At 43.0% G+C, this 24,908-nt stretch overlaps 1 protein-coding gene across 1 annotated transcript in view; it reads left to right on the forward strand.

Moving 5' to 3' along the window:
• The window catches only part of VPS36 (vacuolar protein sorting 36 homolog), a 28,813-nt gene that overhangs the window by 287 nt on the left and 3,618 nt on the right, over positions 1–24,908 (forward strand). The window contains exons 2-12 of the mRNA XM_084759315.1: positions 6,910–6,978; positions 8,951–9,021; positions 12,711–12,825; positions 13,768–13,857; positions 15,137–15,223; positions 17,651–17,683; positions 17,771–17,848; positions 18,933–19,067; positions 20,707–20,772; positions 23,299–23,363; positions 23,881–23,965. Of these exons, the coding sequence (XP_084615441.1) occupies positions 6,910–6,978; positions 8,951–9,021; positions 12,711–12,825; positions 13,768–13,857; positions 15,137–15,223; positions 17,651–17,683; positions 17,771–17,848; positions 18,933–19,067; positions 20,707–20,772; positions 23,299–23,363; positions 23,881–23,965 (894 nt within the window). The remainder of the gene's footprint in view (positions 1–6,909; positions 6,979–8,950; positions 9,022–12,710; positions 12,826–13,767; positions 13,858–15,136; positions 15,224–17,650; positions 17,684–17,770; positions 17,849–18,932; positions 19,068–20,706; positions 20,773–23,298; positions 23,364–23,880; positions 23,966–24,908) is intronic.

A 24,908-nucleotide genomic window follows, 5' to 3' on the forward strand; every position in this document is an offset into this window, starting at 1 on the left:
GCGCAGGCGAGCGGAGGTCTCGGTGGGCTGGAGCCCGGGACAGCCCAGTTCCGCCTGGTGGCGAGCGCGCCGCCGGAACGAAAAGCCTTCCCCGCCCGCCTGCTGGATGGATGGGTGATGATTTATTCAGGGCTGAGCCGCTGTCCCTTGCCCGAAAGGATTTCCGAAGGAGGCTGCGGGGGCCAGCCCCTTGCGATTTTCTGTTTGCTTTGTAATTTCTTTAAGAAGTGGGTTTGACGGTTCTTTTTTTTTTTTTTTTTTTTTTTTTTAAGAAGTAATGCGGTAAGACCTTGCTTTGTAAGGCAAAGCTTAAATGGTTAAGAGATGGGCTTGCAAATAAGAGAAATACCGAATGGAAGTATTTTGTACATACTGGAAACTACAAGCTGTCCTATTCGGAATTTAAAAGTACTACCTGAAATCAGGAGTGAGGAAAGAACTTGCGTTCCCCAAAGCACTTTTAGTTTCCAGTTTTCATTCCGCCTCCCTGTTATGGAAATGAAGCCTCCCTCACTCACTTGGACACACTTTTTCCTGGTCAGTGCTTACAGCTAACTCAGGTCTTAGGATATTTTTCTGTGGACTTAGTGCTACTGCTGGTTTTGAGCCTAGCTCTTTCTCCGCAGCTGCTTAAATAAAGTTTGATTTACTTTTTAAGTAGCTTAGATTATTCTGGCTTTGAGTAGTAAATATAAACCAGCCTAACTAGTCCTTCAGGAAGACCCCGGAAGGGACCTGACGCACAATTTCTTCACTAGAGCAACAACCGTTCACATTTCCTCATGCCTGTTGATTGACACAGCAGTGGAGCATACCCTGGCTTGAGCTTTAATTGTATGTGCTAAGCTCTGATTTCAACAAGATAAAATGCAAAGGTTCTTAGCCAGAACAGTCCTGATCTAAGGATCCATCACGCACAGTCAAGTTAACAAAGCATTTGTTTTGGAAATGGGAATTTATACTAATTAGCAAAAAAAGAGATCCTTAAGGTATAAATTCAGTTGTTTTGTGTAAATCAGATGATCCAAGACACTTAAAATTAGGCTGAATTACATTCTGTAAGTACTTGAGCGTTACTTTTTATTTTAAACATTTTTCTTGTTTTTAATTGTGTGTAGGTGTGTATGTGTCTACATGTGGGTGTGTGCACATAAGTGCAAGTGTCAGCCTAGGCCAGAGGGGTCAGAGTCCATGGAGTTGGAGATAAAGATGGTTGTGAGTTGCCATGTGGGTGCTGGGTCTTCTAGAGGAGGAAGCAAGTCTCCTAACTGCTGAGCCATCTCTCCAGGTCCCCTAATCCCAATTTGAGACACGGTCTTTCTGTAGCCCTGGCTGTCCTAGAACTAGCTATGCAGACCAGGCTGGCCTTGAACTCGCAGTGTTGGGGTTAAGGATGTGCACAGCTGGCCTTTTGCTTCTGACTCAGGGGAAAACAGAGAAAAAATATTGGTTAAGTACAAGTAAACAATAACAACAATAAAAGAAGGAAACAAAGAAAAAGAAAAAAGAGAGAACTTGAAATAATCAGTAGCATCTCTACCAGAAGTAATTACTTTTGCATAGCATATAGGCTTGATATAAGCATCATGTGTGAAAAATTTACTTTTTAATGTAATAAGATATGATGATACGTTATAGTGTTGTTAACAGAATACATAATTTTTATGTCCAGTTATTTCAGAATGATACAAGGCAGATGGATCTCTGTGAGTTCAAGGCCAGCCTGGTCTACAGAGCAAGTTCCAGGACAGCTAGGGCTACACAGAGAAGGCCTGTTTCAAAACAGAACGAGGGGATGGGAGGAGGAGCATGATTCAAGGCTGGCAAAGTGGCTCAGTGTGGGCAAGCACCTGCCAACAGCAACCTAAGTGTGATCCTCAGGTCTCAGATGCTAGGAGTACCAGCTCCTGAAAGTTTTCTTGACCTTTGTATGTGTGCTATGGCCCTGGGATATTAATATAGATATACAGTAAACAAACAAATATATGTAGTAAAAATTTTCAAAGTTGTACAGAATGATACTTAATAAGGATCCTATTGGTTACTTATTTAATATTCTTTTCCTGTTTGAGAATTTCTTATATGTGTATATTGTCATTTGATCAAATTCCCTCCCCTTCCATTCTTTCCCTAGCCTATCACTTTTCCCTCCTAATTTCATGGTCTCCGTTTTTCATTTCTATTGAGTCCACTTAAGTACTGCCAATATGTGTATGGTTGTAGGATCATCCACTGGAACACTAAGGCCATCCCATTCACCTGAGCTGTAGGGTCATCCCATACACTGGAGCCGTAGGGCCATCCCATCCACTGGAGCCATAGGGCCATCTCATCCACTGGAGCCGTAGGGCCATCCCATCCACTGGAGCCGTAGGGCCATCTCATCCACTGGAGCCATAGGGCCATCTCATCCACTGGAGCTGTAGGGTCATCCCATCCACTGGAACAGTAAGACTATCCCATCCACTGGAGCTGTAGAGTCATCCACTGGAGCTGTAGGGCCATCCACTGGAGCTGTAGGGCCATCCACTGGAGCTGTAGGGTCATCCACTGGAGCTGTAGGGCCATCCACTGGAGCTGTAGAGTCATCCACTGGAGCTGTAGGGCCATCCACTGGAGCTGTAGGGTCACCCACTGGAGCTGCAGAGCCATCCCATCCACTGGAGCTGTAGAGCCATCCCATCCACTGGAGCTGTAGAGCCATCCCATCCACTGGAGCTGTAGGGCCATCCCATCCACTGGAACCGTAGGGCCATCCCATCCACTGGAGCTGTAGGGCCATCCCATCCACTGGAGCTGTAGGGCCATCCCATCCACTGGAGCCGTAGGGCCATCCCATCCACTGGAGCCGTAGGGCCATCCCATCCACTGGAGCCGTAGGGCCATCCCATCCACTGGAGCCGTAGGGCCATCCCATCCACTGGAGCCGTAGGGCCATCCCATCCACTGGAGCCGTAGGGCTATCCCATCCACTGGAGCTGTAGAGTCATCCACTGGAGCTGTAGGACCATCTCATCCACTGGAACAGTAAGGCCATCCCATCCACTGGAACAGTAAGGCTATCCCATCCACTGGAGCTGTAGAGTCATCCACTGGAGCTGTAGAGCCGTCCACTGGAGCTGTAGAGTCATCCACTGGAGCTGTAGGGCCATCCACTGGAGCTGTAGGGCCATCTACTGGAGCTGTAGGGTCATCCACTGGAGCTGTAGAGCCATCCACTGGAGCTATAGAGTCATCCACTGGAGCTGTAGGGCCATCCACTGGAGCTGTAGGGTCACCCACTGGAGCTGTAGAGCCATCCCATCCACTGGAGCTGTAGAGCCATCCCATCCACTGGAGCTGTAGGGCCATCCCATCCACTGGAGCTGTAGGGCCATCCCATCCACTGGAGCCGTAGGGCCATCCCATCCACTGGAGCCATAGGGCCATCCCATCCACTGGAGCTGTAGGGCCATCCCATCCACTGGAGCTGTAGTCCCAGCCCATCCACTGGAGCCATAGGGCCATCCCATCCACTGGAGCCGTAGGGCCATCTCATCCACTGGAGCTGTAGGGTTATCCTACCCACTGGAGCTGTAGGGCCATCCCATCCACTGGAGCTGTAGGGCCATCTCATCCACTGGAGCTGTAGGGCCATCTCATCCACTGGAGCTGTAGGGCCATCTCATCCACTGGAGCTGTAGGGCCATCTCATCCACTGGAGCCGTAGGGCCATCTCATCCACTGGAGCTGTAGGGCCATCCCATCCACTGGAACAGTAAGGCTATCCCATCCACTGGAGCTGTAGAGTCATCCACTGGAGCTGTAGAGCCGTCCACTGGAGCTGTAGAGTCATCCACTGGAGCTGTAGGGCCATCCACTGGAGCTGTAGGGCCATCCACTGGAGCTGTAGAGTCATCCACTGGAGCTGTAGGGCCATCCACTGGAGCTGTAGGGTCACCCACTGGAGCTGTAGAGCCATCCCATCTACTGGAGCTGTAGGGCCATCCACTGGAGCTGTAGGGTCACCCACTGGAGCTGTAGAGTCATCCCATCCACTGGAGCATGGGTAATCTTGGGGACAAGGGTACTGATCCCTGAAGAAAACTGACTTGCCTCTGCTGGGAGCCTCCCTTCAGCTAAGAGATGATTCCTAGCTTCATGATTTCCGCCCCCCCGCCCCCCAGCCATGCTATGATTTTGTCTGGCTTATAACAAACATTATTTACCAAATAAATATAAACTCCAAAGAATTCTGTCATGATTTGCAATGAACTGAATCCTTATTAAAATCTTTCTTTGTTAAGTGTATGGTGTGAGATAGCCTTTAAAATGGGTCAAGCCTTGTAACTTTAGAGACAACTAAACTCCTAGAAATGATTCAAGCAATTCTTACAGCAAATTCTGCTCTCTAGTACTTAGAGAAATAGACATCTCCAGTGTATGTATAGATGTGTATACATCTATGCATATATTATATGATATATAACTATATAAATATAAGTATATAATATATGTTACATATATATGTAAATTTAACAACATTGAAAGGATTTGACTTCTCAATCTCTTGGATTCTAACTCTAAATTGGTTCATTGTCTAATTTTCAGGAATAATAATGTATGAAATTAAAACTTCAATCATAAAGACACAGATGACATCGTTTTCATGATTGTATAATAGTTTTTTTGTTTTTGTTTGTGAGAGGAAGTGAAGAGAGCAGGATCTTACAAAGCCCAGGCTGGCCTCGAACCTTCTGCTTCTGTCTCCAGAGCAATGGGCTCACAGGCACATGCAGCCATGGCAGTTTTTGAGGTGCTGGGGACCCACCTTGGCTTCATGTATGCTAGACAAGCAGTTTATCAACAGGTGGATATGAAATACTCTGTGCATACTCTTTTCGGCTTTCTTTTCTTACCTAAAAAAAAAAAAAATAAGTCTAGAGACTATACTCTATTTTATTGGTTCTCAGCATACCTTTCACATTTTCATTATTTTGAAATCTGGGTGACTAGCCAGGCATGGTGGTGCATGCCTTTGATCCCTGCACTTGAGAGGCAGAGGCAGCTTGGTCTCTGTGAGTTTAGGCCAGCCTAGTCTATGTATCAAGTGCCAGGACAGCTAGGGCTACACAGTGAGACCCTGTCCAAAAAAAAAACAAAAAACAAAAAAAACCCACAAAAATAAAAACAAAAAACAAACCCTGGACGGTTGCTATAGTCGAGGGCATCCTATCCGATACACTGAAATGCACAGTCCTCAATTTACTGAATATTCTAAGTGCACAGCCTCCATTTTATTTAATGTTCTAGTCCACCACTTGGGGATCCATTTTCCTCCTGATGGAAGTTTGAATTTTCCCCTCCCATTTGCTTTCACAGACATCAGTGGGTGACCTCGTCAATCTCACAGATAAACAATATCTTGTATTTGTATTTGGCGTACTATTAGTGAGGCCAGGCATCAGCTAACGGGAGTAGACGTCATCTGTGGTTTCTGTGAGCCTCGCTCAGTTTTCTAGTTGACTGCAGGCTGTTCTTTGTCATGGTGTGAGCTGCAGATATTTCCCCCAGTCTGCCATTCCTTTGGTCTTTGCTGTTCATAGCTTGTACCATCAGTGGTTTATGGATGAACATCTGCATATAATTGAGGATTTTTCCCCTCAATGCCAGAGTGTTTGATAATGCCTTTTCTATCTTGAGATTTTTTTTTTAATATGTCATTTTCCTACTTTTTAAATAACAAGTCTTCATTTTCTCTCCTTTTTAAAAATAATTTGTTTATTTTTATTTTATGTGCATTGCTGTTTAGCCTACATGTATGTTTGTGTGAGGCTGTCAGCTCTTGGAGCTACAGATAGTTGTGAGCTGCCATGAACATGCTGGGAATTGAACCCAGGTCCTCTGGAAGAGCAGACAGTACTCTTAACCACTGAGCCAGCTCTCCAGCCCCCCATTTTTTCTCTTAAATATTTGTTTCCTCTAATTTGTTGTGGTTAAGTGTGTCAAGTGTAAGTGTCAGTAAGTGAGCTTCTACCACTGCCTCTTCTTATATGTTTATATCTATTTCTGGATTGTCTTTTATAAAGATAATTTAAAAATCTACACAGGTATTATGTATGAGTCTAATCTCATTGCAACATCACCTGGACGGTTTTATAGAGCACAGGGGGAGGGGGGCTGGTGAGAGATGGCTCAGCAGTTGGTAGCACCACTGATCTTCCAGACCACCTGTTTGCTCCTAGCACAGCTCACACGGCCTCACTCCAGCTCCAAGAGCCTCAACGCCACCTTCTGGCCTTGGCAGACACCAGCGGCCACGTGCACACACTGCACACAGACACACACTCACATGCGCACTATTGTCCCTTAACAACGGGTACTTTGCTTCTTTCTCTCCCTCCCATTTCCTCACCCTTTCCCCCCAGATACTCATTGTTAACTGTGCACTCATTTTAGACCCTTATTTTGGTACAGATGTGTACACACACATATAAAGCACATTCTGTTGGAGAATTTCATTCTGTGTAATAGACTCCAGCTTCCTTTTTTCCCATCAGCTCGGTCTTAGCAGTCTATGATAATGTGTGAAGTTCTACTTCATTATTCTTTTAACTTTGGGATGCGTGTTATACTGTAGATATGTTTTATTTAACTATCCCTAATTATACATCTAGATTACTTCAAAGTTTTCCATAGTTGTATAATGGATATATGCATATGCACATATATATGTATGCATATATACATTTATATCCATTATAGAATTGTATATTATGTATAGCTTATCTTTAGAGGTATATAGCATTGCTTTTTAATTTGTAGTAAATCTCATTCTAAAATATGTAATATTTTCATATTGTATGCTTCTTGGGTAAGGAAATCTGGATAATATGATATTGATATTATTTATTGATCTTATCATTTCAGATAAAATTTGATGCTGGGACTCTTCTCCTTAGTACACACCGGCTGATTTGGAGGGACCAGAAAAATAATGTAAGAGACAGCTTTTAGCATCTGACCTGGGTTGTGTTATTTGTGCCTTGCAAGTGTGACTTGGAACTTAGTGCTGGCCTTGTCACTGAATCACACCCTCAGCTCCCCCATTCAAGATCTTAAGCTTGCTTTCTTTTAGACAGGGTCTTACCCTCCAGCCTCATCTGACCGTGAACTTACTATATAGACCAGGCTGGCCTCAAGCTCACAGCGATCCGCCTGCCTCTGCCTCCTGAGTGCTGGGATTAAAGGCGTGCGCCACCACACCTAGTGTGTTATAGGTTTCGTTTGTGCACCATGTGTGTGCAGTACCCACAAAGGTCATAAGAGGTCTCCGGTCTCTGAAACTGGAGTTACAGGTGGTTGGGGAAGGGCAGGGAAGGGGAGAGAAGCTTGGAGCGAAGACGGACCTGACTGGTAAGTGACATATGCACACACAGAAATGCTAAAGTGAAACTCACTGGGACCCCTGAGATGGCTCGGCCAGTAAAGATGCTTGCCTCCAAAACTAGGGACTCGGCTTCTATCCCCAGACAACACATGGTAGAATGAGGGAATTGATGTTCACAATTTTGACCTCCATACATGCACCATGGGGCTTTAGCCTGCATGGGTGTGCATGCTTGTGCACACACAAGCAAAAAAAAAAAAAAAAAAAAAAGATGAAAAAGCTAGTTTTGAATTCTTTGACCTATTATATACCAGTCATGTATAATGATTTAAATTAAATTTAACTAATTTTTTTTACAAGGTTTTAAAGTGTTGCCTTGCCTAGCCTTGAACTCAAGTGGTCCTTTTTACCCACCCAAATAGTTGGGATCATAGGCACGTGTTGCTTCATATGGACTTATAAACTACTTAAAAATTTATATTTAGTAATAACAAAGCTATATTAGTATTTTCTCTTAAAATGTATATACGTGTGTGCATATCTGTAAAGTGGAAAATTATAAAGAAGCAGAAAAATCACCCATATAAAATGCATTTCTTATAATTGTTTTGATTTATTTGATTTTGTTTTTCATGTAAGAAATATTACAACAGACTTATTTCATGTAAGTTCATTTTGATTTGAAACTTTCATAGTGCAAATGGTGAATTACTTTACATTGGATATAGATCACAATTTACAAAGAAGATATTCAAAATGTTTTCATAAATTTTACTTGAAAAAAAATATACCATCTGTAAAAACAAAGGTCGTTATAATTGTTTTATTTTACTTAAAATGCTTTATTATTGGTTTATTTGTTTACATGTGTATGCTCACATGTATGTGCATGAACATTCTGGTACCCAGGGAGGGCAGAAGAGGGCAGAAGAGGGCACTGGATTCCCTGAAGTTGCCCAACATAAGTGTTGGGAATTGAACTGGGTCTTCTGCAAGAGCAGCAAGTACTCGAAACTGCTGAGCCATCTCTGCAGCCCCGTTTACTTTTATTGTTTGAGACTGGGTCTCACTGTATAGCCCAGGCTGGTTTTGAACTTATCCTCCTGTCTCAGATTCACAAGTACTGAGGTTAGATATGCCTGGCCACCTGGTTTAGTCATGTTTTGTTTATTATTATTTGGGGGGGGGGTGTCATACCACTATGCACCTGTAGAGGCCAGCAGATAGCTTGCAGACTGGTTCTCTCTTCCACCATGTGAGTCCCAGGGACTGAACTCAGGTTTAGGATTTGGGGCAGGCGCCTTTACCCACTGAGCCATCTTGCCAGTGCTGTGCTTGCCTTTAAGACTCTTCATATGTCCTCCCATGCACCAAAAATGCCAGCACAGAGTTTTATTTAAGTGCTCCTTACGTTTATTAAGGTCATTGGAAGTGTCGCTGTGGTAGAGCCTTTGCCAGGCGCGTGCCTTGCTGCCCAAGAGGAGAGGGAACAGTCTTTAAGGAGCACAGCACTCCAGTGATGGTGGACTCCATCGTCTTCTGACACGTGTAATGGAGCTCCTTCTGTTGCTTCCCCCGCAGGAGTGCTGCATGGCCATTCCCCTGTCGCAGATCGTGTTCATTGAGGAACAGGCGGCTGGAATCGGGAAGAGGTGAGGCCTCACAGTCTTTATTCACAAAAACCATTTCCTGTCACAGTATTGGTCAAGGTTATTTTTCTACCTATGTTCTTGAAGTCTGAATAAAGTAGTAAGGTCTGCTGTGATGGCCCTGCAGCCACTGTGTATACTTTTACATACACACACCCAGTCTTTCATGTGTGTGCTGCCTGTTAGCATGTAAACTCAGGAACACCTCATCTGAGGGAAAGAACTGTTGACATTGGTAACCTATTGATGTTGATAACTATTGGTAACCTATGGATACTGATAACTGTTGGCAGCCCTATCCCTGTAGGGTCACTGCTGGGTCCTTCCGTCGTCGTCATTGTGGTTCCTAGGTGTCACAGGTGGGTAGAACTAAGGGTGTTCCTTAGTACATCGCCTTCTGGTGCCAGGGAAGCTCGTTCTCAGGAGGAGGCTTTAAAGTCAGAAGCATCTGGGACCCTCCAGATCATGTGTCTGAAGTGCGTGGTGTCTTCAGCAATAGGACTTATCACAACTAAGGGCAACCACAGCAGCCTACTCTGTTTGGAGAGTATTTGATGGCCCCGAGCAACACCCCAAAGCAGGCATCTCATGCTCTGGAGGGAAGTGTTGTCAGCCAAAAGGAAACATTTCATTTAAATTGTGTGTGTGTATGTATGTGTGTATGTGTTGTGTATGTGTATGTAGTGTATGTGTGTGTGTGTGTTGTGTATGTGTGTGTAGTGTATGTGTGGTTGATGTGGTGGGGGGGAATGTGGTGTGTGTGTGTGTGTGTCTGTGTGTAGGGTATGGTGTGTGTGTGGTGTGTGTGTGTATGTGTGTGGTATAGTGTGTATATGTGTTTATGTGTGTGTATGTGTAGGTGTGTTGTGTGTGATGTGTTGTACATGTGTGTGGGTGTGTATGTGTGTATGAGTGAGTGTGCATGTGTGTGTGTGTGTGTGTGTGTGTGTGTGTGTGTGTGTAGACAGACTTATACATTTTGTAAGTAAGTTTGGATAGATAGATAATAATACAACTTCCTTTGTGAGTTTTCAGATATCCTTCCTGTTATTTTTGCCGTCCTCCCTCCTCCTTTTTATTGACCTCCGTCTACCTCCCTGACTAAAGCCGCTTGCCCGCATGGGTCCCGTCTTCTCCTTCACATCAGGCGCAGCCCGCTATTCTGGTCCCTTCTCTATTCCTCCTCCCCGCACTTCGGTCCCTTTTACTTTCCTGGTTCCTGCAGTTACTGCAGGATATGTTGTTACACTGAAGAACCCGAAGACGTTAGGATCCCCCGATGAGAGGCAGCTTGTGACATTTGTCTCTCTGGGTCTGGGCTGCCTCAGTCAGTGTACTTTCTATACTCCCCTGCCAGGTTCATGACTGCGTTTATCTTTACAGTTAAATGGTCCGCAGTGCACCTGCACTATGTCTCCGTGTCTCTTTCCTGGTTGAAGGACATGTAGTTGTTTCCAATTCCCAGCTACTGTGCACAGAGCAGCAGTGAGCATGGCTGGGCACCTGTGCAGTAGCATGTCAAGTCCTCTGGACGTAAGCCATGGATGCTGTAGCTGGGTCACGTGGTTGTTTGGTTTTAGCTTTTTTTTTTCCCCCAGAGTGGCAGCACCATGTTGCAATCCTGTCAACAGTGAATGAGGTGTCTTTCCCTATGTCCTCTCCAGCATTTGTTGTCAGCTGTTTGCTTATCTTGGCCATTCTGACCGGAACAAAATGAAATCTCAAAGTTGTTTGGGTTGCATTTCCCTAATTGCTAGGGAAAAATAAACATTTTGAGGGATATTTCTTAGACTTTTTTTTTCTTCTTTTGAGAACTCTCTGTGGTTTATTGGATGGGTCCTTTGTCCTTTTGATTCCTTGTTTTTTGAGTTCTCTACATATTATGGGTAGTAATCCTCTGTCAGATGTAGAGCTGACAGTCTCTCTCGTTCTCTGTCTTCCTGTTCACATGATTAGTTCTTCAGCTGTTGTCAACTGTTGGCCTTGATTTCTGGGAAATGGAGTCCTCTTCAGAAAGCCCTTCCCTAGCCCATATCACAGAGGATACTGTCTGTGCTTTCTTTTAGCAGTTTCAGTGTTTCTAATTAGGTTTTTGATCCGTTTGGAACTAGTTTTCACACAAAGTATTGAGTATGGGTGTAATTTCATTCTTTTGTGAGTGGACATTCATGTTTTCCAGCACTATTTGTTGAAGATGTTGAAGTGTATATATACACTTATAAATGGCTCTGTAAAGCGCGCGCGCATGTGCGTGCACACACACACACACACACACACACACACACACACACACACTTACTTATTTATTTATGTTGAGATCTGGAATGGTAACCTCTCTAGAACTGGTTTTTTTTTCCCAATATTTTTATTTTTGTTCTTCAATATTTTCTGAGCATCTTGGGTCTTTTGTGGTTCCATATGAATTTGAGGATAGTTTGGGTCTTTGTTTGTCTTGTTTTTCTGTTGTAGTGCAGAATGAGATGGGGCCTTTGATTGAGATTTTGTTGAATCTGTAAATAGCATTTGATAAGATGGTCATTTTCACAGGGTCGATTTTACCCATCCATGAGCATGGGCTCTTTCCTTTTTCTAGTGTCTAGAGGTAGAGATGTGGGGACTGGGGCAGGGTGCATGGAAGGGAGGATCGCGTAGGCCAGGCTAGACCACGGGGAGGCGTGTCTGGTAGTGTATGCTCTGGTCCTGAAGCTGGTGGTTTCCCCTGACGGGCAGCAGCTCTTCTCCTTAGGGCAGCAAGATTGTGACGTGTTTTCACTGTTGGGTCTTCTAGATCACTGTGGCCTGAGTGGCATTTTCCAACAAATGAGACTGCGGAATGTTAGTTTTAGGTGGGTTTTTACTAAAATATCAACTGGTTGCTTTTACAGATAACTTCTCCCATGTTGTTTTCAGATGAGTAAGGTAGAACGCTTTGGCAGGAATCACAGCCCCTAACCTCAGTGTCGACTCTGTACGAGGGAAGCCTAGTCACAGGCCTCTTAGCATGTTACGACCTTAGTTTGAGTTCATTTCTAAAACCATGCTTTTATTTCATTTATACAGCTGATGACATTTAGTTCATATTTTATGAGGTTTATTTTTGCAGGCTTTAGTGATCCTAAATATAAATTAGGTAAGAATGTCTTTTTAGGAAATTCTTTGTTTTTATATGAATGTAAGAGAGTCACTTGAAATATAAAAGAAGTTTGAAAAATAGTGTTGGCTGTGGTGGCACATACTTTTAATTTCAGCACGTGGGAGGGAGACGGCAGGTGGATCTCTGTGTTGGAGGCTAGACTGGTCTACATTGCCAGAGCAACATGGTGAGATCCTGCCTCAAAACAATACTTAAATAAGTAAGTAAGCAAATGAGAAGGTATAAAAACAGAATTAGTGAGTCAAGTGTGGTGGTGCACACCTTTAATCCCAGCACTCAGGAGGCAGAGCCGGGTGGATCTCTGTGAGTTCGAAGCCAGCCTAGTCTACAAAGTAAGTCCAGGACAGCCCAGGCTACACAGAGAAACCCTGTCTCAAAAAAATAAAAACAAAAAACAAACAAAACCAAAAAGCCAAAATAAACAAACAAAAAAGAGAACTCGTGCTTTTAAAATGTTATATTTTAAGTATTAATAAATATAATGTTTATAAAATAAAAATATAAAAATTATAAAGCAACATTTTTGCTGTTCCGTTAGTGCCAAAATCGTGGTTCACCTGCACCCAGCTCCTTCTAACAAAGAGCCCGGCCCATTCCAGAGCAGTAAGAACTCCTACATCAAACTCTCCTTCAAAGAGCATGGCCAGATCGAGGTGAGCCTCCTTAGGACGACAGTTGGACTTGAGCAGTGTGTGCTGTCTGTTAATGTGGTAGAAGACAGTATTATAAAAAAACAAAACAAAAAACAACTTGGTGTGTTTTGAGCCTTATCAACATGTGACAAGCAGGAGTGTGTGGCTACATGGCATTAAAGCTGGAAGCCCACCTCCCTGGCTATAGGCTTGTAGCGCTTTCTCGATGAACATGTCTCGGGACGGTATTGCGCTGACCTCTCTGAAAGGTCACCAGCAGGTGGCTGACTTGGCCATCCCCACACGGAGAATGACTCAGGTAGGCTGCTTCGGCCGTTGTGGCCTAGAGGACCTAATTAGGCGGTTGCTGGACACTTACCCTGAAGACAGCAGGTGCATTTGTGTCGCCGCCAGCCACGCACGCTGCCTCCACAGCTCCGCACTCAGTCCTCCGCAGTAGTTCCAAAGCCAATTGAAGTGACTTTGCCGAAGGTGCTTTCTCTGTAGTTGGAAAATACATTTTATTTTTATTTTGTGTATGTGTGTGTGTGTGTGTGTGTGTGTGTGTGTGTGAGCCTAGACACATTTTGTGGCTGATTTTGTTTTTGTTTTATTTTGTTTTTTGAAACAGTATCATGTGGCCCATAGTGGCCTTGAATTGGCTATATATTTGAGGGTAGCCCAGAACTGTTCCTCCCACTGAGATTTTAGGTGTGTGCTACTGCATCTGGCTTGTCCCTAATTTTTTCCTTATAGTTTAACTAGACAAATTAGTCTTGTGTGTGTGTTTTGATGTCTTTGTGCTTTCCGAAGCCAGTCCTAGAAAGCAACTGTTGGCTTCCTTTGATGTCTAAGGAGTCTAGTTATTGATGACTGAACAGAACTTTATACTAAAGAAATGCTTTAGTAATACAAATGTGATGGCTGCCACTTGACTGACTTGTGTTTGCATATTTGCTGCAGTTTTACAGGCGTTTATCAGAGGAAATGACACAGAGGAGATGGGAGAATGTTCCAGTTTCTCAGTCATTACAAACAAATAAAGGGCCCCAGGTAATTTTAAAGTTATTTGTAAATGTTCTATCTTCCTTTTATTTGTGTTCTTAAGGCAGGGTGACCTAGAACTTGTATGTAGCCCCGCTGGCCTCAGTCTTGAAGTGATTCTCCGGGCTGAGCCTCCTAAGTCCTGGGAGGACAAGTGTGAGCCACAGGGCCGAGCTGAGTCAATGCTGTCATTGCTGCACTTAAGTACCCTTCAGAAGACTCTGGCCAGGGCTGGAGAGATAGCTCAGTGGTTAAGAGCACTGTCTGCTCTTTCAAAGGACCTAGGTTCAAGTCTCAGCACCTACATGGTTGCTTACAAGTGTCTGTAACTCCATTTCCAAGGCATCTGGTACCTACATACTAATGCATATAAAATAAAGCTAAATAAAAATTATATCAAAGAAGAAGAAGGAGGAGGAGGAGGAGAAGACGACTCCTCTGGCCATAAGGTGGCACGCGCCTTTAATTCTAGTGCTTAGGAAGCAGAGGCAGGAGGATCTCTGAGTTCAAGGCCAGGCTGGTCTACACAGTGAATTCCAGGACAGCTAGGCCTAATAGAGAGACTGTCAGAAAAAAACAAAGAAGAGGAGGAGGAACTTTCTGATCACAAAATTGTCAAACAAACAAACAAAAACAACAACAAAAACAGTAGAATTCTTTTTTTTTGGCTTTTGGTTTTCTGAGACAGGGTTTCTCTGTGTAGCCTTGGCTGTTTGTAGACCAGGCTGGCCTTGAACTCACAGAGATCCCCCTGTCTCTGCCGCCTACTCTACTTCCTACCTCTTACTGCTGGGAGTACAGGTGCGTGCTACTGCACCCAGATGAGTTCTAATTTTTTAAAAAATGGATTTTTCTATAAATTAGTCTGAATCTATCACCCAGCTGTGGCCAGGCATTCAGATGTGAAAAAATAGCTTAATAGCTTCAAGTACAAGAATTTTAGCTGCAGTTTTTTATACATTTGATAAATTATTATATATCTAACATATGATAGCGCCCCAAAGAATAAAAAAGAATAAGAAATTTAATTATACCTAAAATACAGAGAAAACCATGCATGCCATTGATTATATATTTATTTTTTCCTTTATAGTTGAAAGTCATTTTGTGCAACCAGAAATAGACAAATGTTTTGAAAGGAAGCTATATGTCATTGTATGCTATTGTCTTTGTGGGCTCTTTCCCACCCTTGAAAACTCAGTGTAGTTTACAAAAGGTTTTGTTTCCTTCCTGTTTTCTATATTTTATGAGCTACTTATTTTTTCTATTGTTTCTTTTTTTTTCCCAGCCAGGAAGAGTAAGAGCTGTAGGAATTGTAGGTATTGAAAGGAAACTCGAAGAAAAAAGGAAAGAAACTGACAAAAACATTTCTGAGGTAATCCCTAAACATCCTCTTACGGGTTTGGCAGCTTCCAGTCTGTAATATTTCAAATATTTTTAGTTTGCCTAAAGCTCCATAGTCGCCTTTTCTGTAACAGATCTATCTCACCTTGGCGTATCTTAACATTGTTTTCTTTGTGTTCACACTTACATAGAGGGTTTGGAATAGTGAAATGTTGTCTATTATTTATATTCCCTTTTCTGTAGGTTGTTGTGATATTCCAAATAAAGTCCTTAATTTATAAAAACACTATTCCATTTTAAGAAAGAAACTATTCCATTTTCCTGGATTCTCACGGCTCAAAGAATTCTCCTCAGACATTGTACTCTGCACAGACACTGGATTATTTAGGAAATAGCTCTTGTCTTCCACACCGTGGACCTACACGAGGACCTGTGGCTGCCGTGATGGTGCACAGGGAGGCAGGCACACTGGTGCTATTGACATGTGACACACATCTTGTGAAGAGAAAATTCAGGATCCTTAATGCCTGCTGGGTCCAAGGCAGGCTTGTTAGCAGAAGGAAGATGGAATCAAAGGCCAGAAAGATGAGTAGGTGTTGGCAGCACCAACAGGGATGAGAGAGGCCCAGGTAGAAGGGATGGGACGTGCACTGTACTGAAGCAGACAAGTCAGGCATGTGTGAGTCATTCATGAAATGAATAACCAGTGTAGTGGCTGCAGCCAGTGCAGACCAGCGCATGGGTGCCTGGGGTTAGAACAAGTGCCCTTTTCAGTTCCACACAATTGAAAAGATAAAGCATTCTGTAAACTCGAGGACATAACAAGATGGGCGTGTGTGTCTGTCATTAATTTTTAGTTTACATCCCTTCCCACACTTTTTTTTGATAGCTTGCTGAGTCTATAGTTTATAATAATAGTAATAGAAACGAGCCAGGTGTGGTGGCTCAAGCCTTTAATCCCAGCACTCCAAAGGTAGAGGTAGGCAGATCTCTGCCTGTTCGAGGCAGCCTGGTCTGCAATGCAAGTCCAGGACAGCCAGAGCTATACAGAGAGACCCTGTCTTGAAAAAACAAAACAAAACAAAGCAAAACAGAAAAAAAAAAAAAGCAAGGAATCTTTTGTTTGTAATTAACATGTTTTATAGCCAGTTCTTATAAGGCACTGTGGCTGTGGTATTTATACTTTTTTTTTTATTACAAGTGATAAAGGATGTATTCTGTGTCCACTCAGTATTTTATAATTTTTTCTCTGAAAATATGCAATAGTGATTTCTTATACTGTTTTTACTCAACAGCTTGTGTAGTCAGTGTACAGATCCAGGTTTGTAGGATGTATCTTTATTGTAGTTTTGAAAACTAGGTTGGTATGTGATTTAAATGTTAGAATTGACTCAGTTTCCTAGCTGGTACCCAGAGCCTCCCAACAAAGGGCTTCCTGCATCTGCTGGCCCTTGCTGATAAGAGCCCCATGTTTCAGCCTTTGTTTATCTGAGGAAATTCCTGTGAGGTGTGTGTGTGCACGTTCTTTTTGTTCTCAGCTTAGTGAGCTGTCTGTAAGGATCTTACACAACCATTCTCACAGTATTCTTTGAACAAAAGAAAAAAAAATGCTTTCCTGCGGATTGCCATAGCTGAGGAGAGCCACTGTTGTGTGTGTCAGACCACTGTGTGGACTGGGTTTTCACTTAGTGACAAGCTTCTTGATTAGTTTAAAAGAAAAAAAAAAGTATCTGTGCACATCACTCAGTTGAGAAAGTGACAGTATATTTTCGATAACCTGAGATAATTTATAGAAACATATCTGATTCAGTTTGAAGAAGCCCTTAAGGTGGGCATTTGCTGTGATGGTTCCATTTTAACTGTTCGGGTGGCCTTTGGGTGCTTTGTGTCCAGGAGCCACTGCATACAAAACCATAGGTGTCATGGTTCAGCATTCAAATATGAAGGCTCGGACAAGCCACACCTGCATTTCAACCAAAATAATTATGTCTAAAAAAGATATTCCTGCAGCTGGGTGTTGCCATTTTCAACCTGGAAAGCTGTCTTACAGTCTTTGGGGTTTTGATCTACTAGAAGGAAAAAAAAAAAAAACAGCGACTTTTTATTCTCTGTGTGTGTGTGTGTGTGTGTGTGTGTGTGTGTGTGTGTGTGTGTTAGCAATGGTACAACCCAGGACCTCTCAAATGCTAGAAAAACTTCTATCACTGAACCATGTCCCAGATTCAGATTTTCTTATATGAGTCCAAGAACAGTAAATAACTATCTATGAAAATTTTAATTGTAGTTTGAGGAGGTTTACAGTTGCTTAATGTAGATTTTTTAAAAATGAGGTAGATATGTTGCTTATACAATTAATAATAAATTGATATTTGAAAGAAAATCTTATATTTGGATCATTGCTTTAAAACATTTTAATTCTCTAAAAAGATTGAGATGCAAACTTCATTTCTCATTTCAGGCCTTTGAAGACCTTAGCAAGCTAATGATCAAGGTATGTGTCTCATACTCCACTCAGGGTTAGTCATAATGATCTTGAAAGTATATTTTCTTAAATGGGTCTTTGTCTTCTCTTTTTCAGGCTAAGGAAATGGTGGAGTTATCAAAATCAATCGCTAATAAGATTAAAGAGAAGCAAGGTGATGTCACAGAAGATGAAGTAAGGAAGGGTTGTTTGTTTGTTTGTTTGTTTGTTTGTTTGTTTGTTTTTTAATCTGTAAAGTATTAGACACCAGATAGAATGCAGTGATGTCCTTGCCATTCACCAGGTCTCTCTCCCTCCCACTGAGTTTTGCCTGTAGTTTCTGAAAATATGCTTCCTTCCAAAGAATTTCTAGTATTTATTTATTTACTTACTTACTTACTTATTTGGGCAAGCTGTGCTAGAGGACACCTTGCAATAACTGGTCCTCCCTATTCTACCATGGAGGTCCTGGGCATTGAACTCAGGTGTTCAGGTTTGGTGTCAAGCACAGTTGCTCACGGAGCCATCTCTCCAGCCCTGCTTTCTTAATGTACAGTTTTGTTTTGTTTTTATAAAGTATTCTGCCTGCATGTGTGCCTGCAGGCCAGAAGAGGGCACCAGATCTCATTATAGATGCTTGTGAGCCATCATGTGGTTGCTGGGAATTGAACCCAGGACCTTTGGAAGACCAGCCAGTGCGCTTAACCTCTGAACCATCTCTCCAGCCCCTTGGTTTTTTGTTTGTTTTGTTTTGTTTTTAATGTAATTATTTTATTTCTTGCATGTAAAAATACTAAGGAGAAACTAGATCATACTCTTTTTTGCCAGTTCTACAGGGATTCAAGATTATTTCAATGTTCTGTAGAAAATAAATCTATTGAAATGCCTAAAGAGTAGCTGTTTCATACATACCTGATTTTGATGTCTGCTTTATTAACTTTGGCTATAATCTGGTCATATCCATTTTTTTCCTTTCTAAGTTTTTAGTTTTAGCATTTGGTTAGTATTAAAAATAGCATAATTGTTACCTAATTTTTCTCTCATAAAACTTTGAAAATAGATAGACTGATAGACTGGGGTAGAAGGAAGAAGAATAGCTCGCTGTCCTTAAGGAACAAGTGTGGCGGTCACTGCCTTGTGGCTCACAGCGTGGAAGCACAGCAGAAGGCACGGTTACAGAGGGACGATACAGCACCTCGTGTTCGTGATGAGGAATTTCCGGTGTTGTGAGGAGAGACTGACTTTGCCGTCTGTTGATGCGCTTTTCCCTCTCTTATAGACCATCAGGTTTAAGTCCTACCTGCTGAGTATGGGGATAGCCAACCCAGTTACCAGGGAAACCTATGGCTCAGGCACCCAGTACCACATGCAGCTAGCCAAACAGCTGGCCGGAATACTGCAGGCACCTTTAGAGGTAGGTAAACCAAATCAGAGGAGGTTTTCAAAACTCGGCTCAATTATTTTCATGTCATCAGAAATCTCAAGAGCCTGTTTTTTTTTTTTTTTTTCATGCTGTGGTTAACATTAAATGACATGGCTTTTCATCCGGGAATGTTAAATTAGTTTAGTATATGAATTAATTAGGTTTTGAATATAATCTTCAAAATTGCTCTCAATTTCCATTTCAGATGTTTATACTTTTTAAAAATCTGTTTGATGCTAGGCATGGTGACACATGCCTTTAATCCCAGGACTCAGGAGGCAGAGGCAGGTGGATCGCTGTAAGTTCAAGGCCAGCCTGGTCTACAAAGTGAGTCTAGGACAGCCAAGGCTACACAGAGAAACCCTGTCTTAAAAAAAAAAAAAGTCTGCTTGATGAGAAGTTTTCCTGTTTTCCTACTTCTTTTTGAAGCAACTGGTAGTTTACACTGCAAGGTATAGTTTGACTGACTATGTAGTATTAACATGTTTGTCATCCTATGTGTTCCCTGTAAACTATTATAAATACAGTTTTTGTTTTGTTTTTTGAGACAGGGTTTCTCTGTGTAGCCTTGGCTGTCCTGGACTCACTTTGTAGATCAGGCTGGCCTCAAACTCACAGTTATCCACCTGCCTCTGCCCCCCAAGAGCTGGGATTAAAGGCGTGCGCCACCACACCCGGCCGAAATATGACTTTTTTTTTTTATCAAAGATTATTTCATAGGAGATGTTGTACATTTCTATCACTAAGTATGTAGTATCTATCAATTTACATTTGTAAATGTATTCACATACACACACACACATACATACACACACACACACACACACACACAGCTAGCTAGTGAGCAGCCATTAGCAATCATTACCTAGATGTTATTTGATTAAAACCCTGCAAAATTATGCTATCACTTAATTGTGTACTTTCTTCCTTTATTAACTGAAATGAGTTAGAACATTCAATGCACATTAAAATTTGCTAGCATTTAATGACCCTTTTTCGGAGAGGCTTCAAGCTGCCAGGCCACGTGGCCCTAGTACCTTCCCAGCTCTCCTGCTGAGCACCAGGAAGGTTCTCCAAAACTCCATCCTAGCCTCCTTGCACTTGCCCGTGGTGGGGGTGTCTCCAGGCTTGTCTGTGGGAGCATTTACCTCTTCTGTTCTCTGCCGGATGACCACAGTTCATCAAGGCTGAGGATTTTGACAGAGGCTCTGAGCCCTCTGATCTGGTGTCGCCTCATCCCACCCTTCCTGAATTAGCCAAGGTTTGTTGACGCTCACCCTGTGGTGACCCATGCTGCCAGCATCCCTCTGGCCTGTTTGATGCTTCCAGTGCTCACCAGTGTGACTGTGGCTGTGGCGCACAAGGCCCCTGACTTCTCAGACCTTTCTTAATCTGAATCGCATGTCTGGAGACTAAGTCCACTCCCTGAAACACAGTGGGGCTCCTCTCTTTTCATTTAAATGGTATTGAAGTCCGTAGATAGAATTGGAAATACCGCGAAGCACGCGAGTGGGCTCTCTTGTGTATAAGTGCTGCTTTTTAAAGGAAAGCAATGTTCTCATGTGTGATTTACTCAGGCTGTGATCTCTGCTGAGAAGTGCTTCATGCTGCCTCTCTCCTGTTTCACCAGGAACGTGGAGGAATCATGTCGCTCACTGAGGTGTACTGTTTAGTGAACCGAGCCCGAGGAATGGAAGTAAGAATGGCATATTTACATGATTTTGTTTTGTTTGGATTTTTGAGACAAGGTTTCTCTGTGTAGCCTTGGCTATCCTACACTCACTTTGTAGACCAGGCTGGCCTCAAACTCACAGCGTTCCCCCTGCTTCTGCCAACCCCACGGTGGGATCACAGGCATAAAGGTAGACCTCCCGCTAGTGAGTACCTGTTGAGGAAGAGTGTGAACGTCAATGCTATTTTCAGAAGTAGTGTGGTGAGAGAAAAAAGGTTCTCCTGGGGTCCAATAATAGATTCTGTTCCTGGTTTTGCCTGTTGCACTTCATGGCCTTGGAGCTCAGTCTTTTGTTTGTTTGGTTGGTTTTTTTTGGTTTTTTGAGACAGGGTTTCTCTGTGTAGCCCTGGCTGCCCTAGACTTGCTTTATAGACCAGGTTGGCCTTGAATTCACAGCAATCCGCCTGCCTCTGCCTCCTCAGTGCTGGGATTAAAGACCTGCGCTACAATGCCCAGCTTGGAGCTGAGTCTTGTTACCTTAAAAGCAAAGATTTGAAGTGAGCGGTGCCCAGCAGCTCTACTGTGTTTGCACCGTAGAATGCAAGCTTTTCTCTGTGGTGTTGAACTCTTTGACACGGACTCAGCTGGATTCATTTCTTTGTAGGTAGTGTGGAGACAAAGCACCTCACTCCTTTGGCTGTGTATCATTAGGCGCTGTTCTTCGTTCCCTTTGCCCAATCACACCTAGTGTGTCGGCCTGTGAGACTCTTCCCTGGTGCTTGTAGTGCCCCTGCAGTCTAGTGCAGACTTGCATAAGCAGTCACTTCCATATGACTCACCCAAGTCCCACGAGTGCAGCTGTCATCCTGTCATCAGGATGTATGTATTTTATATATATATTGTCATCTGGCACACCTACCCTGTTACCCCACTTATCCCCTGTTACTCATTGAGGTAGCTGCTTTTACTGTCCTCACCTTGAAGATAACTTGGGGATGAGGAAATTAAGGTGTAAATAATTTGATTGAGGTCACCTAGAGACAGTGGTCTGACCACTATTGTACTTGGGCTTGCCTGCCCCTGGAGCCATCCCATGTGACTCAGAGCTACGCTTGTGTCTGCCACAGTACTGACTTATTAAGGCTACACAATCCAAAATGAAGGTTGCTAGTAGCCACATGAACAGTTGTGAATTACAATACAAGTCTCCAAAGGTCAGTGTCTCCAAAAGGCTTTGTTGTTACTGTTTATTACGTACAATGCTGAAGCTTGAACCCAGGGCCTTACGCATGCTAGGCAGCAGTTCTGCTACTCAGCTACGTCAACAGCCTGTTTTCTTTTTTGCTTTTGATGTGGGTCCTAGAAATTGTGAAGTCATGCACATGGCCTTCACTGCACTTTTATCGGACAGTACTGCTGGAGTGAAGACTTGGCCTTCTTTGTTCAGTCCTCTTGCTACACTGCTGGATGGATAACATTTTCTTTTACTTTATAAAAAGTGTTTTATATTTTATTATTAAAACACAAACAACTTGGAAGCTAGGTGCAATGGTATATGCAATCCTATAGTCCCAGCACTCGGGAGGCAGAGGCAGGCAGATCTCTGTGAGTTCGAGGCCAGTCTGGCCTACAAAGTGAGTCCAGGACATCCAAGGCTACACAAAGAAACCTTGTCTCGGAAAACCAAAACCAATGAACCAAACCAAAAAACCCCTAAAACCCAAGAACTTGGAAAGAAAAATATCACATATCAAAACTAACTGGACCCAAAGCTTCTCTATAGTTAGAGTTGGCATTCATAATGGAAGCTACCAGGCTTCCCATTGGATGTTACACTTTCAATATCAGCATATTTTATATACATATCCACATCAAAACCAAAAATTCCACAGCAGAATGATAACTAGAAAAATAATTAGCTTTTTATGCTCTCATAATTTGTGTCTGTCACTTACATTCAGCTCTTCCCTATCCCCTTTTGTTTGAACAAAGAGAGCAAGCCTTTCTTGTTCTCCTTCCTGTTAAGTGGTGCCCACATGTACATTATTTTACACACACACACACACACACACACACACACACACACACGAACTACACTCTATTGGCTAGCTTCTACATATGAGAGAGAACATGTAGGGTTTTATTTTTTCTGAGAATGTGTGACTTCAGTTAATATTATACACTGAGTCCATCCATTTTCCTGTAAAATATTTTACTTTGTTTTTCTTTAGAGCTGAATAATATTTTTGTTATTATTTGATATTGTTAATATTTGATATATATATATATATATATATATATCAACTTTTCATTGTTCACTCATCTGTTGATGGACAACTTGGTTGAGTTCTTTGCTATAGTGAATAAAGCAGCAATAAACAAGGGGGTGCAGATAGGTTGTGTAGGGAGTGGAGATCTCTGGGCACATGCTCAGGAGTGAAATAACTGGGTTACACATCATCGGCTTCTTATTCTGATTTAGTGATTGTTACAGTTCATAGGACCACGCCACTGCTTTGCAGTGTAAACTGGATTTCTTTTCCTCACTAGTTACTCTCACCAGAAGATTTAGTGAATGCGTGCAAGATGCTGGAAGCACTGAAATTACCTATCAGGTAAAGGAGTTTGCCACTTATAGCCATTCATCTGCCCAGAGGAGACCTGAAGTCACCAAGCTTACCACTGTGCATGGCAAGCCCAAATGACATCCTCTGGAGATGATGCAGTATGTGACCTGAGTTCCCCTGGGATGCCAGCATCTTCTTCCTCTGACCTTCATCCTATCAGGATGGGTGTGTCCTGGCATAGATCTTATTCAGATTCTTGTGACTTCAGAGAGGAGACTCAGACTAGCACACCTCAACCTTCAGCAGGACACATGTTGAACTCTGGGTTGCATTTTCCTTCTCCTCAGCCTAACAGCACCCCGACATGTAGATTATAGTTCATAGTTTTACTGTCTGTTAATTCTTGAGTTCTTTAACTCTGTCATAGTTACAAGTGATCATATGGCTTAAACATTGTTTGGTTGTCCTCAGGCCTGGCCATAGAACCTAGTAGAATGTGGTTTGCTTCTCTGGGCTTGAACATCCTAGCTATAGCCACACTTGGTTCTTACATCTGTGCTTTCAGGCTCCGGGTTTTTGACAGCGGCGTCATGGTGATTGAGCTTCAGACCCACAAGGAAGAGGAAATGGTAGCCGCAGCCCTGGAGACAGTATGTGAACCCTGTTTCCTTCCATCCTTGTTAGGGCTTGCCACAAAGAGCCGAATGCGTAGCAACTCGAGAAGCAGGGTTTACTGTGGAATTTAGCTTTGCTAAAAAGTCATCCACAGGCTTAGTGGTGTATGGCGGATGAGGATATGTTCTTTTAATCAGCATTCATGGTAATGTTTTTGAAGTCTTGTCCCTCTCGACATCTTCTTTATTATCATCTTTTTTTTTTAATTATTGAAATAGACTCTAATCTCGTACAATATATCCCCACCACAGATTCCCCTCCCCCCACTCCTCCCAGCTCCCCCCACGTCTCCTCTCCACCAGGTCCACTCCCCCTCCATTTCCCTTCAGAAAAGAGCAGGCCTCCAACAGACAATAACCAGAGGTGCTTGCTTTCCTATTGACACTCGGCACTGGGAACAGGTTCTCAAGTCACACCCTTTACTGCACCTGATTACAGTCTATGGGCCCCTACCATAGCCTGTGGTTCACCATTTGCTATGCTCCTTTTCAGAACACTGAGTAGTTTTTTGTTTGTTTGTTTGTTTTGTTTTTGTTTGTTTGTTTGTTTGTTTGGTTTTTCAAGACAGGGTTTCTCTGTGTAGCCTTGGCTGTCCTGGACTCTCTTTATAGACCAGGATGGCCTCGAACTCACAGCGACCTGCCTGCCTCTGCCTCCCGAGTGCTGCGATTAAAGGCGTGCGCCATCACTGCCTGGCCCCAAGTAGGTTTTTCTAGGCTTTCGTACAGTGCCTTCTTACATCATGGACAGCCTCGTGTTGGCATGTAGCCTCTGCTCTGTTCTGGGCCCATTATCTTTTGCGGAATGGATCAGTCTACATTTAGTTCTATTACACCGGAGAGATGACTCGATGGTTAAGAACACTTGCTCTTGCAGAGGACCTAGGATCAGTTCCCAGAACCCTCATGGTAGTTCACA

Source organism: Acomys minous, assembly GCF_964271855.1.
Source record: "Acomys minous genome assembly, chromosome: 15".
NCBI lineage: Eukaryota > Metazoa > Chordata > Mammalia > Rodentia > Muridae > Acomys > Acomys minous.